At 37.4% G+C, this 18,685-nt stretch overlaps 2 protein-coding genes across 5 annotated transcripts in view; both read left to right on the top strand.

Moving 5' to 3' along the window:
• The window catches only part of LOC129744159 (elongation of very long chain fatty acids protein AAEL008004-like), a 558,472-nt gene that overhangs the window by 493,720 nt on the left and 46,067 nt on the right, over positions 1–18,685 (top strand). The gene's annotated exons all lie outside the window — the stretch shown is intronic.
• LOC129744169 (elongation of very long chain fatty acids protein AAEL008004-like) overlaps positions 1–18,685 on the top strand; it is a 202,270-nt gene that overhangs the window by 166,197 nt on the left and 17,388 nt on the right. For all 3 annotated transcript variants that reach the window (XM_055736586.1, XM_055736593.1, XM_055736598.1), the window contains exons 4-5: positions 5,243–5,325; positions 16,292–16,399. In XM_055736586.1, the coding sequence (XP_055592561.1) occupies positions 5,243–5,325; positions 16,292–16,399 (191 nt within the window). The remainder of the gene's footprint in view (positions 1–5,242; positions 5,326–16,291; positions 16,400–18,685) is intronic.

Genomic DNA, 18,685 nt, shown 5'->3' with positions numbered 1-18,685 from the left:
ATAAGAACTAGTTTGCACAACACCGAAACCAAACCTTGAAATTCATAGGTCGGCTATTCCTTCTTCCACGAGTAAAAGGCGTCGAATAGACAGCATCGTTGACAACCCAGCTAGTTTCCGCCCCACTCGAAAGTTGTGCGCAATTGGTACCTGTAGAGAATATTGGTATAATGAAATGAAATAACTCAATTTGCAAATTTATACATACACAATCGATAATACGAAATGGTATTTATCTCGGTATATATTGCGAAAGCATCCCTTGCGGGAAAAAGTAAGAGAATAAAACAGAAAATGAAAATATTCTCCCTTTCTGAATGATTTTGCAGTGAGAAAAAGAGAGAGAATGATTTGAACTTCTGTTCGGCGTCGAAGAAGAAAGAGATACTTGAGAGAGTCTATTGACGAAATTTAGTGCGAACGGTCGACATTTGTCGTGCATGTATAAAAAAAATGTAATAAAGTGAAACTTAAATTTAATATAGCTAAGGTTACGACAGTACCAATCCATCTGACCTGGAAATTTCGATGCGCTCACAGGAGACCCAAGGAGCTACACAAGATTCATCCCTTTTCTGGCTGTATCTCTCTGTCATTCTCCCATCAGTTCCTGAAGAACGAGTTTTGGCTATGGTGTGTTCTCATTTGGGGGTTCAGGAAGTTATGCTTGTTAAATTGATAACGAAGGGAAGAGACGTTCGATCCTTGTCGTTCATGTCGTACAAAGTTGGTATACCGTTGGACTTGAAACAAAAGGCACTGTCTCAACCGAAACATGGCCTGCTGAGATTCGATTTCGGATTGTTGCTATTGACTATAATTTCCCGAATCTTTCGTGGAATTTCGACGAAACTTCCAATGGATATTTTCCCGTAAATGCATCCACCGAACAAGAATTGGCTGCTATTGAAACCACTCCAGCTGCTGGCCTCTCTCAGAAGTGCTCGATTGAATTTTTATGAACAAACCAGGTGTAACTGATATCGTTGATCCACCTAGTTCAATTTTACCCAGTGATCGCCATCATAGACCACATGTAATAATATTTGATTGCTTGGACGATAATGTTATGATAGACGACGATTGCCTTTACGACCTTGATTTTGGAAGATCTAATTATGTCCCAGTAATTGAAACACTTGCATCAATAGATTGGACACACCTTATTGAACATCTCTGCCCTGATGAAGCTGTTTCCGTTTTCTACGATCATCTGCTAAGGATAGTTGCGCTTCACACTCCCAGGAAACGTCCTTCCCGGAAATCATACACATCAACACAGAGCTTCGCCGCTCTCGTAATAGATTGCGCAGAATATGTACGATATTTTCGGAACAGAACTGCACCAAACAACGCTGACCTAGCATCAATGGAAGCCGAATACTCGCGAGTCTCATTTGACGATCGGTCGTCTGAAACTTCTCGTGAATCTGCTGATCTGTTTGCTGAATTCTTCAAGAGTGTTTATTCTTCACAAAGCCCACCTGCCGTCAACGAGTACTTAGAAGCATTACCTAGCTTTGGCATAAACCTTCCTCAGCCTATTCTAACCAACCGTAAAGTCTTGGCAGCCCTCAAAGCTGTTGATCCAACTAAAGGACCGGGCCCGGACGATATTCCACCGTGACTTATACTAGCGATCGCAGAACCACTCGCCAAATGACTGCGCAATATATTCAATCGAACTCTAAATGATGGTATTTTTCCTAGTATCTGGAAGACCGCTGCCTTAAATCCCAATCTATGGAACATTCATGAAGTGGAAAATTATAGACCCATTTCGTTACTCTGTTGCCAGTCGAGAGTTCTCGAAACACTACTCTACGAGAGACTTTATAATGCTGCTAAACCATTTTTTTCTGAATATCAACACGGCTTCATGAGGAGTAGATCTACGGTTCAAATGTCATGAGCTATTCCGCTACACTAAACACTGTTGTTAGCAAAAAGCAACAAGTATACGCCATTTATATAGACTTCTCCAAATCATTTGATAAGGTTCCTCATGAGATCATGACAATCCGTAAAATCGGCTTCCCATCGTGATCTACAAGGTGGCTACTCTCGTATCTGACAAACAGACGAGCTTTTGTAAAACTACGGGGTATCCACTCTCAGCCATTTGTAGTCCACTTCGTTGTCCCCCCGGGAAAGTCACTTAGGACCACTCATTTTTATAATTTTTATTAAAGATCTTGCCTGGATACCCAAATTTCCAAAGCTGATGTACGCGGACGACCTTAAGGTAACTGAATCACTTATGGACTCTGCATCACTTCAAGCAGACATCTCGACTCTCCTGAATTAGTACAGCTACCACTCGCTAATGCTCATGATGCAGATGCATCACGTTCTGTAAAACGAGAGAACCGTTACGTTTCAACTATGCAATGGATACAGCGGAAACGTATCACAAACTAACCTTCTCGGACATTCTTGTATTCAACTGACCTCACAGACGAAACATGAATAAAGATAACTCTATTCCACCACTGAAACCTGCGTTATTAACCCTTTTTTTTTTCCAAAAATCGAATTTTTGGGATTCAGCCTTTTTTGCAAAACCGATGCTTTTCTATGGAATGTTTCAGAGTTTTTTTTTATTCCAAACGTCATGTTGACTATAAGAAAGTTTATAAGGCACCTTAACCTAAACATATTTTTCTTTGGGGATACATTACAAAAAAGCAAAAGTGAAAGAAATTACAAAATTAATGTAGTTTACAAAAATTACCAAAAATTACAAAAACGAAAATCTACAATTTTTAACCCATCAAATTGAGAAATGACTAGACATTCTTTTGCCATTTTTGTCATTTTTGTCTTTTTTGTCATTTTATGTCATTTTTGTCATTTTTGTTATTTTTGTCATTTTTACCATTTTTTTCAATTTTGTCAATTTGGTACTTTTTGTCACTTTTGTAATTTCGGTCACTTTTGTCAATTTTGTTATTTTTGTCAATTTTGTTATTTTTGCCATTATTGTGATTTTTGTCCATTTTGTCAATTTTGTCAATTCTGTCAATTTTCTTAATTTTGTCATCATTTTCATTTTTGTCATTTTTGTCATTTCTGTCATTTTTGTCATTTTTGTCTTTTTTATCTTTCTGTCATTTTTGTCATTTTAGTCATTTTTGTCATTTTCGTCATTTTTGTCATTTTTGTCATTTTTGTCATGTTTGTCATTTTTGTCATTTTTGTCATTTTTGTCATTTTTGTCATTTTTGTCATTTTTGTCATTTTTGTCATTTTTGTCATTTTTGTCATTTTTGTCATTTTTGTCATTTTTGTCATTTTTGTCATTTTTGTCATTTTTGTCATTTTTGTCATTTTTGTCATTTTTGTCATTTTTGTCAATTTTGTCAATTTTGTCAATTTTGTAATTTTTGTCACTTTTGTCAATTTTGTCAATTTTGTCAATTTTGTCAATTTTGTCAATTTTGTCAATTTTGTCAATTTTGTCAATTTTGTCAATTTTGTCAATTTTGTCAATTTTGTCAATTTTGTCAATTTTGTCAATTTTGTCAATTTTGTCAATTGTGTCAATTTTGTCAATTTTGTCAATTTTGTCAATTTTGTCAATTTTGTCAATTTTGACAATTTTGACCATTTTGACAATTTTGACAATTTTGACAATTTTGACAATTTTGACAATTTTGACAATTTTGACAATTTTGACAATTTTGACAATTTTGACAATTTTAACAATTTTGACAATTTTGACAATTTTGACAATTTTGACAATTTTGACAATTTTGACAATTTTGACAATTTTGACAATTTTGACAATTTTGACAATTTTGACAATTTTGACAATTTTGACAATTTTGACAATTTTGACAATTTTGACAATTTTGACAATTTTGACAATTTTGACAATTTTGACAATTTTGACAATTTTGACAATTTTGACAATTTTGACAATTTTGACAATTTTGACAATTTTGACAATTTTGACAATTTTGACAATTTTGACAATTTTGACAATTTTGACAATTTTGACAATTTTGACAATTTTGACAATTTTGACAATTTTGACAATTTTGACAATTTTGACAATTTTGACAATTTTGACAATTTTGACAATTTTGACAATTTTGACAATTTTGACAATTTTGACAATGTTGACAATTTTGACAATTTTGACAATTTTTTTTTTATTTGATCCTCATTAGAAAGAGTAATTTTAGTTCTCGATTCATGCAAACATGTTTCTTTTGTTTGGAAAACCTTCTCCTTCTTCCAGTGAGGGTTGAACTATTTAAGAAACTTTCCCTGGACTCAGAAAGTAAAGTTTCACCTAAATCGTTTCAGAAGTTTCCGAGTCTAGAGAAAGCAGACAGAAATTTAGTACAGCACAAAGCATCACACTATAGTTACAAACAGTAGCATACTCGTCATGAAATCACTTCTCATTTATCAGGCCCTTAACGATAATCACCCCGGTGAGACCGAAAGTCAACCGACAAAAAAACTACGCTTACGGTGGGCCAGAAAAATTCACCGCTTCGAATGTGACGATATGAATATTATATTCACACACAATCAGCTTGGAAGTTATCACTGGTAATAAACTATTTAGTCCGATGTGGAACAAAATCCCTTTGATGTCGGTGCCTTCTAGTTTAGGTACATAGACGATTGGACGCGCAACTACGCGTGAAAATGTTCTACAACAAACGAAAATGGGCTTGGTGGACCGGGAAAGGGCAATAAATCATTACCTAATTGAGTGTGTTTAATTTGACTATAAAAGGGCCCGGGGTATTGTTTAGGTCAATGTATGTTTTGGACTCTTCCATGGAACAGGAAACGATTGGTTTTTGTTAGTTTTTCTGTGAATGAATGTGTCTTTTGTTCGATGATTTTCGGAAGAATGAGAAGCACACGCCGTTTGGAGCTGAAATTACCCCAGCTAGCTTCCAGCGTACGCTGGGAAGAACAACAATTGGATCTAGATTAATCACATAATTATTATGCATCAATTAGAATTGCATATGCATTATTCGAGATTCTCTCGGGGAAACAAAGATTTAGCAGGTCTGATTCTGGATCTCCGACATGAAACATTCAAATTGAAGTGTTAGGAACTCACAAAGATTATACGGGAACTGAACTCGTCGTTTTTCTTAGAATTTGGGAATAGGAACTCTGTTTTAAGTTTTCTTAAGAGATAAACAATGCGAATGAGATTTATTTAGTTATGATATGGATACTAAATGTTTTTTCCTTCTAATTTCAGATCCCCGGACGAAAGATTGGCCTCTTATGTCCTCTCCATTACCCACACTGTCACTTTGTTTAGGATACGTCTACCTAGTCAAAGTAAGTCCAGCTTTACTCACCATTATATTTAAATAGCTTTAATTTTGAACGAAAACCTTAAAATCGCTCCGCCCTACGACAGTCACTAGATCAATGGATCTTAACTCACCACCCCAGGTGACCTTGACCTTGAAAGGCTCTCCGAATCTTTGAATGAGCAAAAATAAAAAAAATGAAACACCGGTTTGTCGATGGCCGAGGGGCGGATTGTTTATGCTCCACTAGATTCGGTTGCTGACTCACTGAATAATTACAGCGTGGCTACCGAATGATCAACTTTCAAAAATGGTGACGACGACGACGCCCTCAGTTTGTTGTTGTTTTTTTTTATACCCAATTTCCTTCATTAAGCCACCAAAGCACGTGCTGGAATTGAATGTCCCATCAATAACATTGATTGATTGTGATTTGGGAAATTTTCCCTCGCAAGTCTGTTCAATGTCTTAAGAACAATTAAACTGAAAAGACAAAAAGACGATAATTAAATGTGATACAATAGATTTTCGATTACGAAAATGAAGCTCCATCGAAAACAGTTGACAGGATTTTATTTATTTAAAAAACTCTACTCTCTTGATATTCCAATTAAACTTCTATTGGTCCAAATATACTACCCTGAGGCAACCTTCTCCTTTGAAAGAGCTGGTGATCCTCAGAGCAGTTCTGATGAATATAATTTAGTATTTAATGTGACAGTGTTTTTTTTTTTTTATTCTGGATATTTTGATGACCTGATCTGTTCTAATTTGCTCATCATGTCTCCGAATCGAATGATATCTCTGATCGCTTAAATTAACGTTCAAAATGCAACATTACCGAGTCGTTCAAAAATAAATAAAAGAAGCAGCAGAAAACCGCCAAAATCCACCGAACCAATGCCGATGTCCGAGGCTACTCAACCGTACTTGACCAAACCAACTAGTTGGTAGTGCACCTGAACTTGAAACAATACTCACGTAACAATTTTAAGCTGCTGCTGCGCGCCGATAGGTGCGTGACCGAAATCGTCAAGACGCCCATCACTAACCTTCGCGAGTTTGGCTTTTGAGACCAACAAAATCGAACGAAAAATGCCCGCGCTCTCCTCCACCATCCCCCCGAATGCATCTTAATGAAATTAATATGGCAAATCCGGCCGCGGACGTGCTTGGCCCCTGTCAAGAAAAAAAAAACAAAAAAAAACCCCGAAAATTACGCTTTCGCTGTTCACCTTGAAATTTTCGACGGAGATACACGGTGCTGCGCCGTCGTTGTCGTGGTCGCGTGGACCACGAAACGACCTCACGAAAATCATCGTCAGCGTTCGCCTCTATGCTTTAGCCAGAGCCATATAGCCATCGCAAAAATAACGGATGCAAGAAAAATGATAAATTTCGCTGCGGTTGGTTGAATGCGCGAGGAAAAGCAGGGAACCGGTTTGAGCTTTTCGGGGGTCTTACTCAACCGCACACGTGTGGCATTGGTGGGGGTACCCTCTTCTAGATAATGGCAATTGAGTAGCAGGGCGTGACAAAAATGGCGGGAATTTTTTTACAATCCATTTTACAGTACCGTTTTAATTTATATTTTAACAAATCAATATTTCCCGGACAACAGCTACCATCGTGATAGGGGGTGACATTGGGTTCGAATGAAAAAATGTTTGTTTTTGGTATACAGTCGAACCTGAATAAGCGAGAACCTCTATAAGGAACAGAATTCGCCAGAACCCATAATTTTTCCCATAAACCTCTATAATTGAGATTAAAAAAAACCTCTATAAGCGAGAGGAGTGAGGAGTAAGATGTGAGGAGTGAGGAGTGAGGAGTGAGGAGAGGATTGAGGATTGAGGAGTGAGGAGTGAGGAGTGAGGAGTGAGGAGTGAGGAGTGAGGAGTGAGGAGTGAGGAGTGAGGAGTGAGGAGTGAGAAGTTAGGAGTGAGGAGAGAGTAGTGAGGAGTTAGAAGCTAGGAGTTAAGAGTGAGTAGTGAGGAGTGAGGAGTGAGATGGGCTGAAAAGATTATCTCGATAGATGAATATCGAGAAAAATTATCACGTAAATCGTTATGGACTGCTGATGTCTTCACTTATCCCGCTTTGTAGAGTAAGTGAGAACAAAGTTTTTCCCTTTGATAGAAAATTTTCAACTAACTGGCGTTGAATACTTCACTTTATTGCTCGAACAGCCCTAAATTTAAAAAAAAGTTCACTGATTAGGGACAAAGTCTAGTGATTATTATGGGTAACATATGTTTAAGTTTAAGTTTATTATTCGAAATTACGGTAGCCTCAAAGTTACATATAACTGTTGTACAAGGTCAAGGATAGTAAACATTAAGTGAGATTACAAAATAACATTCGGTTTCTTGAAATTTCATTTTTAAAGTCGAATCACTGATGACTGATGTAGCATCTTCTTGAAAACGGCCATAGATTCCGCCGTTCTGGATTGAAGTGGAAGACTGTTTCAGTGTGAAGTGCCGTAGACCAGGATACTTTTCCTTGAAGTGGTGGTATGCCGAGGCACAATAAACGATCTGGATCTTTCACTCTGCGTGCGTTGTACTGTTTCTGCTAGGTATCCTGGACAGTTCTTGTGGTACAAGTTGCGCATGAAGCAACTTATACGCTGAAGGTAGTTATCCGGGAGGTCATGACCTACACTCAGCCGAAAAGGAAACGTTAAATTCACCTGGATTTTCACGTAGGCGCTCATTACGTGAATTTTCAAATGACTTACATGAACCACTTCAGAGCTATTAAAAAATCACTTGATCCGTACGTGAAATTCATATAGCCGTTTGCTGGCAATACAAAGACACATCCAATTTACGTGAAAATCCAGTGATCCGCCAAGTACAAAGGGATTTGGTGCATTCTATGTGATGTTCACGTAGCTTTGAATAACGATTTCACGTAAAATTTATGTGAGAGAGTACAGAACATACTCAATATGGCTACCATTCAATAGTTGGTGCTGGTAGTTAGAAAAATTGTATGATGGAGAAGCTGTTTTTTACGTAAGTAATAAAAATTTTATATTGTGACTGTTGTTTACATGCATCTTTTCCTTTTCAAATAGAACTTGAAATTGGCCAGCTACGACGGACAGAAAACCACCAAAAAGATCATCGAACAAATTTTTTGCGAAGGTATTGTGAAGTGAAATAAGCGAAGTGTAGTGTAATTTCAGATTAGTGGACTTATAAAGTTAGTCGAAACAATAAAATGTGTCTGCAAAACCAAAACATTTTTATTAATTTGTTAAGAAAGACTCACTACGTTCATATTACAATATAATCTATGTGAAATGCATGTAGCAGAACGAATCCCTATTCACATAAGATCTACGTGAACGGTATGCCCATAACATGAGAACACTTATGAAAATTATGTGAATTCTGTTTGCTACGCGAGCTCTGTTTGCTACCTGAAGTTCACGTAGGTTTCACATGATTTTCAGGGTGGCAAAAATCTATGTATATTTTCACGTAGCGGTAATGTGAAAAGTTTTTTCGGTGTAAATAGAGTGCTGCTTCTCAGAGTTGTAGTACTGTCTCTCCGTCGTAGGCTGTAGACAAATCGCACCGCTGATTTGAAACTTCGAAGAAGTTGATTTTTCTGTGCAGCAGACAAATCAGGATAGTACACTACGTCGCAATAGGTTAGAATCGGGATGATGACAGCTTGTACTAGCTTTATTCTAGTGGCAGTGGGAAGAACTGCTTTAAACCCAGTAAACGTTCGGAGAGTATAATAAACTTTGGAAACTACCTCGTTCACTTGTTTATCCCAGTTCAGTTGTTCGTCCATGGTCAACCCAAGATTTTTTTATGAGCCTTTGGGTTGGAATTATTTCTCCGCAGAAAACAATGTTGTTGTTTGTTGTTAGTGAACCTGTTTTCGAGAAAATGATAGCTTGGGTCTTTTTCGGATTGGGATGTAGATAATTCAGCCTACTCCAAAGTTCGATGCAGGTTAGGTCTTCGTTGACTAGAGTGATCATGTCATCGAGGCGGTTGATCGAGCCGGAGGTATAGATCTGCAAATCATCAGCATACAGATGGTATTGACATTTGAGATCATTGGCAATGCTGTTAATGTACAGACTGAATAACAAGGCACTCAGGTAAGATCCTTGAGATGTTCCATCGTTGAGTCTTCGCTCGGATGAGTACTGCTGCCCACATTTAACCACTTGTGATCTTCTGTTGAGTTGAGGTCGAAAGATATAGAAGTATCTTATCATATGACCCATAAAACAGTGCAAAACATTCTCAAACTACCTCATCATACCATCATACTGATTTTTTTTTCTTTTATGAGCAGGGAAAAGCCCGCGGGAGTGGAACTTCTTCTTCCATGTTCCTTCTCCAGTGGGCGCAAAACCTCCTCATCATTTTTATTTATTTTTTTTTCTTTTTTCAATTCGATTTTACAATTAGTTATGCACATTCATTTCAAAAACACTTGAATTTTTCGAATCACTTAATTTTGGTGACGATTTGTGGCGTTTGTTGGTGGTACTTGTTGGTGGCGGCGGGCGATGGCGGTGGGCGGTAGTGGTGGGTGGTGGAGGTTTTTGGCGGCGGTGGTATTTGGCGGGAATGAGAAGATAAAATAATACATTTGTGGTTAGACGAATGTGGTTGGAACGTTTACGGGGTATCGAATGATGGGAAGGTAGAGTTGAATTTGCTTCCAGCGAGAATAATCTCTGTTAAGGAAGCGCTAGCTGGCTATTGTTTACAGTTATCAACCATCGGATGTTCCGGGATCAGATTTAATGGAAATATGATTCAATTTTATTTCTGATGTAAGTTTTCAGCTTGCTTTTGAATTTTCGTGGGTTTCTTTTTTCTCTGAGGCTTCTGGGTACTGAGTTAAAAAGGACCTTGCTATAGTAAGGGAATGCTTTCCTTGAAATTTCGCTGTTGGGTCTAGTAATTGAAAGGGCGGCTGAATTACGAAGCTCGTACGCGTGGTTGGGTTGCTCGTACACTACGTTGTTATGTATCAGTTGATCGTTCAAATGTGAGTGGATTATCGATGTGGCTTGTAGCTCTCTCAGCGCCTGAATTGGAATTATACTGTCATCTGCTTCAGAATACAAGTTTTTACTAGGGTACAACCAAGGACGATTGTAGACAGCTTTGAGACAACGGTTCTGAGCTGCTTGAAGAGGATAAAACTGAGATTGGCCGATAGTTGTTTACATCCAGTCTAGATCCTTCTTTGTGTATTGGCACAATTTTAGCTATTTTGAGACACTCAGGAAAATTCCCGGTGAGAAGGCTTTCGTTAAACACATCACGCATCAGTATCGAGAAGAATTGGTGATGGTTTTTGATAAAGTATGCCGGTATTCCATCAGGTCCTACGCTTTTGTTTGAATCAAGATTTTTGATTTTTAAGATAACTTCTTGCTCGGTAGCTGGTTCCAGAAATATCGAACTACGTAGTTGAACCAAGGTTCCGAATCGATTTGTGTTTCCCTGACTGTTGATAGTTGAAGCAAGTTGGGGCCCTATGTCACTAAAAAAGTTATTGAAGATGTCGGCAACAGTCTTTTCGTGGCTCGTAAGATTTTCATTTACTAATAAATTCAGCGTATCTTGCTCTTCTACTCGGATTTGCTGACAATGTTCCAATCACAGTTGTAATATGCAGTTCAAATTATGATTTGAAAGATACACATTAGAAAGAAGGTGATAAAAATCATTAGTTTTTTTTTAAATTTAATTCCATTTAAATTCCCCAATTTTTTTGTTGTTATTTTGTAATCTATTAACTTTGACGCTGCCTGTCGGTTACAATTAACTAAATCGACAGATGGAAGTAGGCGATGGCTGATGTACGTCACACGTCTTTTTTTTCGTTTTGCTTATTATTGCGATAATTATCGTGCTCTAATTGAGTGAATCTTTTTGAATTGATATTTAATAATATCAACGTGAGGACGGATGTTCACAGGCAGTGAGTGGTGGTTACCAGAAAAAGTGCCACAAATTTTAGGGACGGGGGTTTTCAAAGAGGTTCAAAATTTGCCTAATATAAGAATTGAAAGCAGTGCTGTTGTTCGTGTATGTCGGAGAAAGTGGTCAAATTCACGGATCCTTAAATTTTGGATTGAAACCTAATGTTGTTCCGAGGCAAGTGATAGAGAAGTGTTATTATCCTGTGAAGTTTTTGTGAAAAGATTCAAACAGCTGGCTAATGTGACACCAATCTTCAAACCAATTGCCTTTTGAGTATGATGTCCCCCGAGCTGTTTGAAGAAATCTACCAAGAGAAAGAATTGGGTTGCTTCGATTGAAAAAAAAACATGTGTAAAAAGCGCACTGCAGGGGAAGACAAATTGCGCGTATGACGTCATATTCAACTCTCTTCCCATCTACCAAGCAAGATTCCCTGAAACCCCCCTGAAACAGCTTGATGGGTCGTATGAGTTCTCTGCACCTAAAGAGTTAATTTACTGTTTCAGATCTTCTTAAAATAACCACATTAATCTTTAAAATGAACGTTTGAAATAGGAATTGAATCCAGATTCTCATTTTGGCATCTCTGCTGGTTTTGTTGTATCAGCCAATGCAAAATGTGTGTTTGTAGTCACCCCATGCTATGCTATTTAAATTCTCAAAATCGACAAGATCTACCGATATCTTCATTTTTCGACTAATCGTTCGTCAACAAAAATGCTCGACGCGCACCAAGAGCTTTCAGTGAAGGGGAGTTGAAAACAGCAAATGAAGAAAGGCACCTCATACCTTGATAATGAATGGGGGCTTTTTCGGTATTCATGAATGGCACTGCCTTTTGCGTAAGTGAGTATATAAATAAGATGACACACACAACTTACTTGTTCGGGACATCGGCGTCGCGTCATCGTCGTCATCGGTTGAACGGACCCCGAAACCTATTAATGATCAGTAACCGATTACGAGTGCTATTGGAAGAGAACTGCCAAACCCGAAAAAGCGAAAAAAATGAAAAAAAAGTGGTTCAGGGTCAGATTCCAATTGGAACCGAGAAAGGTGTGGATTTTTCTTAGGGAATTTTTATGACTTGAGAAGAGTTCTCGTTCATCGTATGTCGGAGAAAGTGGTCAAATTCACGGATCCTTAAATTTTGGATTGAAACCTAATGTTGTTCCGAGGCAAGTGATAGAGAAGTGTTATTATCCTGTGAAGTTTTTGTGAAAAGATTCAAACAGCTGGCTAATGTGACACCAATCTTCAAACCAATTGCCTTTTGAGTATGATGTCCCCCGAGCTGTTTGAAGAAATCTACCAAGAGAAAGAATTGGGTTGCTTCGATTGAAAAAAAAACATGTGTAAAAAGCGCACTGCAGGGGAAGACAAATTGCGCGTATGACGTCATATTCAACTCTCTTCCCATCTACCAAGCAAGATTCCCTGAAACCCCCCTGAAACAGCTTGATGGGTCGTATGAGTTCTCTGCACCTAAAGAGTTAATTTACTGTTTCAGATCTTCTTAAAATAACCACATTAATCTTTAAAATGAACGTTTGAAATAGGAATTGAATCCAGATTCTCATTTTGGCATCTCTGCTGGTTTTGTTGTATCAGCCAATGCAAAATGTGTGTTTGTAGTCACCCCATGCTATGCTATTTAAATTCTCAAAATCGACAAGATCTACCGATATCTTCATTTTTCGACTAATCGTTCGTCAACAAAAATGCTCGACGCGCACCAAGAGCTTTCAGTGAAGGGGAGTTGAAAACAGCAAATGAAGAAAGGCACCTCATACCTTGATAATGAATGGGGGCTTTTTCGGTATTCATGAATGGCACTGCCTTTTGCGTAAGTGAGTATATAAATAAGATGACACACACAACTTACTTGTTCGGGACATCGGCGTCGCGTCATCGTCGTCATCGGTTGAACGGACCCCGAAACCTATTAATGATCAGTAACCGATTACGAGTGCTATTGGAAGAGAACTGCCAAACCCGAAAAAGCGAAAAAAATGAAAAAAAAGTGGTTCAGGGTCAGATTCCAATTGGAACCGAGAAAGGTGTGGATTTTTCTTAGGGAATTTTTATGACTTGAGAAGAGTTCTCGTTCATCTTTTGATTTATAAAGGATTTAAAAAAAACTGCTGAACATTCTAAACAACTGAATGACACCCTTCGTGGTGTTATTTATTCCATAATCAGTATAACTGCTGAAGAAAAAACTAATTTACTGTCATTTACACGGTTCCATGCCCTCAGCTAAAGGCGTATGAAAGCTGACACGACACGACGGATATAACTGGAGCTAGAAAAAAAAAGATGTTCATCGTATAATTAGCGCCGACATTCAATCTCTCTCTAAGTATTCACTTACTTATTCGTATGTATATCTACATACAGATAAACAACCGGCTTCGTCCGCATCAAAACAAATCGTTAAACTTAGATAAGCACAGACAATAGACCAATTGACGGCTATCTTCATTGGCAGTTCATTCATCTCACGTGAATGGGGCCGTTTAAGTTCGAATCTTCTCGAAACGATCACTTTAATTCAAGATTCTCATTGAAAAGTTTTTTTTTTTTTCAAATATTCCTGTTTATAAATAGGTGAAACACTTAAAAGTTAAGTTTTTGTTTCGAATTTTACAACTTCAAAATACTTTTCAATCCGAAATACCCACGTCGCGTCATCGGTAATAAAAATCGATATCGTTCCTCGTTGTAAGTTGAATTAAAGGGATTTTTCCGATTGCTTTGATTCAGTAGAATTATTCAGCCAAGTAGGCTGACAACGCATATAAGTGTCGCTATCGGTAATCTATCGACTAAGAAATTTCGTGAAGACTCTCCGTTATCTGTATGATTTTTTGTCCCCAAGTTTGTTGACCTATTTTTGATGGAAATTTTTCCCGGTTTTCAAGAGCCTCGTTTTCCACGGTTCAAGGATTTCTAACGGCAACAGAAAACTGGCGATGGCAACACTTGAGTGACCGAATTTGTTATCATATCTTCAAGCTCAACTGACCGTGAATTTCGTAGTTTTGTGGGTCACACATTCGGCGGCAAACTCGTTCCTGGATGGTTTTTTTCGTTTTTCATACATTTTTTTCTATCTTGATTCCAACGATCAGTGACCTGAAACAAATCAAAGTTTCATACTAACAAAAATTTTGGAAAATGTAATTTAACCGAATCAAAGCAATCGAAAGATTCCTTTTAATTCAACCACGGTAAATGAAAAGTTCATATACCAGTATTTCGATAGCAACTTACTACCTTCTTCAGTGAACGTTTTCGATTGATGAATGTGTATCGTTTCCCTCCCTTATATTGTCCGGGTTAGGTAAGCTACTACTAGGTAGCAGAAACCTCCGAATGCTCGGCAGTTGTGCCGTTGTCTGTTTTTTGGGTCTACCTACCCTATTCTGGGTGTTTTCTGGTAGTGCTAAATTATTTTCTACCCGTTTTTGGGCATTGTCAGGTAAATTATTGTATTTCTTTTTACCTAAGAATTTGAACAACCAAGTGTGCCCTGGTCCGGAGTCTCCGTTTAAGAGATGAACTGATTTTTCATTGAAGATTTCAATGCTTTCAGCAACATCCAATTTAAGCGAATTACTATTCAAAGACCGGATCAGCGAGACATTTCCTCGATCAATAGAGTGACCAGATTCACACATGTGTAAAGCTACTGCAGATCTAGGATTCTGTGAAGGAAGAATTTTCTTCTTTGAGTCAGATCTAGCTATAGCCATGTGTTCCTCGAATCTATCAATCAACTTCCTTCTGGTTTGTCCAATGTACACCTTATCACAGTCGGAACAACTGATTTTGTACACACCAGATCTATGAAGGAGCTCCACTGGATCTTTTGTCGATCCTAAGATGGATTTCAGTTGATTATTAGAGCTAGTGAACACTAGTTCAATATCGAACTTTGTCAACTTGTGTCGTAATTCGACTGCGTTGACACTGTTGAACTCCATGGACCTTCGTTGAAACTCCTTCTGAACAGGAGTTAAAGTAGTGAAAGATTTCCGTTGAAGCAATCTTTCTTTTTTCCTTATGATGGCTTGAATGGATCTACTTTGGTATCCATTTTTATTAGCCGTTTGGAAAATATATTGGAGTTCCTTTTCTCTTCCTTCAGTTGATAGGGGAATGGAGTTCATCCGATGGATCATGTGGTGGAACGCCGCCATCTTATGCTGGAACGAGTGGTTCGAGGTGCTCGGTATTACCCTCATGGTGTTTGTCGGCTTTCTGTAGATTTCGAATTGGAATAGGCCATCATCTCTCCTTACCAGAACATCCAGGAAAGGTAATTTTCTGTCTTCTTCTATTTCGCAAGTGAATTTAATATTCTTATGCAAACCGTTTATGGATGTTAGAAGTTCTTCTAGAAAATCTTTGTTTACTACACAAAAAACGTCATCGACGTATCTCCACCATTTTTCGGGTAATAAATCTTGATTTTCAAGAGTCTCCTCCAAATGAGCCATAAACAGTTCACACAAGAATGTAGACAGAGGATTTCCCATTGGTGCCCCCTTTGTTTGTCTATAGAACAAATCTCTAAATTTAAAGAAGGTTTGTCCCATACACAAGTCCATCAATTTCTTGTAGTTTCTAACTTTGAGTTTCCAAGTGCTCCCATTGTGTTGTTGAAGCAACCAATCTTCTAGCAGATTAGAAGCTTCTTTAACGGGAACACTTGGAAACAAAGCTGAAACATCAAAGGAAACCATGACCTCGTCCTCTTCTATGCCTCCCGACGCCTGCAGTCTGTTCACGAACTCTAAGGTGTTGGTCACCGATCTCGTTTTGAAAGGTTTTGGCATCCTTTTAAACTCGTTCAGTAGCCACTTCGCCACTTTTTCAGTGGGCGCGTTCACTCCCGAAATTATCTCCCTCATCTCATTCCCTGGTTTGTGAATCTTCGGTAGGCCTTTGATTCTAGGGACAACAGAGTGTAATTTAACCGTTTATTTTTTTTTTCTTCCCCAGGTTCTGGGCCCCAGGCTCATGGAAAACCGCAAACCATTCCAGCTGAAAAACACCCTCATAGTCTACAACTTTGTACAAGTCATCTTCAGTGCCTGGTTATTTTATGAGGTATTTGTTTGAATTTCTAAGCTACCGTTTCGCATTACATCGATAATTTCACCATTCATCCACCATCGCATCAATCGTTTTCCATGACAAAAGTTCATCTCTCATTGCTAAAGTTTGACTGTAGTCGAAAATTTTACCCGATAAAAGGACTTGACTCGAAAATAAAAAAAAACAACTGAGGAAGACACAAATTACACCTACACGAACAACAACACACCACATCCATCTTTGGGACACAAAAACTAAAAGTCAAAGTCATGTAAATACTTACGTTTGTATTGGATAATTTGTAGATTGTGTGCAAGTGATTAGTTTTAGACATCGTCTAGTGTATTAATTTTTTGAGTGTTTATTCTAACTGGATTTGAAGTATCGCAAGTGAACAGTAGTTAAAAAAAACGTTTGATTTCTCATTAACAATTTATATTTGTCAAGTAGATGTCGTACTGGATTGATTGCATATAAGACAAGTCAGAATTGGGACGAAAAAAGGTTCAAACGGTTTTAGGTTCCTTGACCCAATAACAGCTGTGAAAATTTTGGTGGCTCTAGGTTTTCAAAAGGAGCTGTAGCAAAACATTCAAAATTTGTGTAAAAATTTTTAAGGATGAAAAAAGTGACTTTTTTCTTTCAAAATTCCTACAGCCTAACTGTTGCATTGAACTCAATTTTTCCAAGCTACATCTTATTGCTGAAGATTCAAAGAACAGCTTTGCCGAAGACTGTAAACCTCTAAGATGCGTCAATCAAAAGTTATGACGAATCGAAAATTGAATAATTTAATTTGATCTCGCATCTTTTCAAATGGCACACCTGCACTGAATATTGGGAAGGAGCCATTATACGCTGGAAACTAGCTGGCGTGTTCCTCCAAATGCAGAAGAGTTTTCGTATCATTTTCAAATGTCGTGAAAGTTGGTAAAACCTTATTTCGGCCCGGAAATTGTTTCTGATAAGTAACGAACCCCTGCCAACTTGGCCTGCCTTACTTAGCAGAAGCAATTTCCGGGGCCTAAAAAACCGTTTAACCAAGCTCACGACAATCGAAAACCAATGATATGAAAACAATTTTGCATATGGAGAAACACGCCAGCTAGTTTCCAGCGTATAATGGCTCCTTCTCAACATTCTGTGCAGGGATGCCATTTGAAAAGATGCTAAAACAAATTAAATTATTCAAATTTGAAATCGTTATAACTTTCGATTGACGCACCTTAGAGGTTCTCGGTCTTCGACAAAGTTGTTATTTGAATCTTCAGCAATAAGATGAAGCTTGGAAAATTTGAGTCCAATGCAACAGTCAGACTGTAGGAATTTTTGAACAAAAAATTCACTTTTTCCATACAAATTTTGAATTTTTTGCTGCAACCTATTTAAAATTATTAGAAGGAACCCAAAACCGTTTGATACTTTTTTTGGCCTGATTCTGACCAGTCGTTTGCATATCCCTAATTATGTGTTTTTTGAATTCTATGATCGTTTGTTTGTATTTTGATCGAATGCATGTTTGATAATCGCATTGCCAGAAGCATGAACACTTGGTTGAAATTGTGAAATGTGCATCAAAAACTGAAGTATTGTACTTTTTTTATGAACTTTTCCTAAGCAGTTTTATCCAGTTTCCATAAAGTGTTGAATTTTGGGTTCGTCGCTTAAATTTCCAACAACCGCATTGAAATCTCTGTCGAAAAATTCGAATTCAAACCAGTGTTCCAAGTTAAAATATATGAGTTTGAAATTTATACCACATGAAAATCAAAATAAAATAAAATTGAAAGAAAAATTTTTATCTTTCGAACTCTTATCTCTAAATTTAAATTTGTAACCTTTCTGAATTGGATACTACACACAAAATAGCTTCAATAGCTCCTTAAAATAAAGAGGGTTCCAAACAAGGAGTTAGTTTCCGATTTCAATTTGTTTCTTGTCCAATCTGAACCCCAGGTATACAATTTTGACAATTTTGAAAATTTTGACAATTTTGACAATTTTGATGATTTTGAAAATTTTGACAATTTTGACAATTTTGACAATTTTTGTCAATTTTGACAATTTTGACAATTTTGACAATTTTGACAATTTTGACAGTTTTGACAATTTTGACAATTTTGACAATTTTGACAATTTTGACAATTTTGACAATTTTGACAATTTTGACAATTTTGACAATTTTGACAATTTTGACAATTTTGACAATTTTGACAATTTTGACAATTTTGACAATTTTGACAATTTTGACAATTTTGACAATTTTGACAATTTTGACAATTTTGACAATTTTGACAA

This window comes from Uranotaenia lowii, chromosome 1 (genome assembly GCF_029784155.1).
Source record: "Uranotaenia lowii strain MFRU-FL chromosome 1, ASM2978415v1, whole genome shotgun sequence".
Classification (NCBI taxonomy): Eukaryota; Metazoa; Arthropoda; class Insecta; order Diptera; family Culicidae; genus Uranotaenia; species Uranotaenia lowii.
This window is presented reverse-complemented; position numbering and strand designations above follow the sequence as displayed.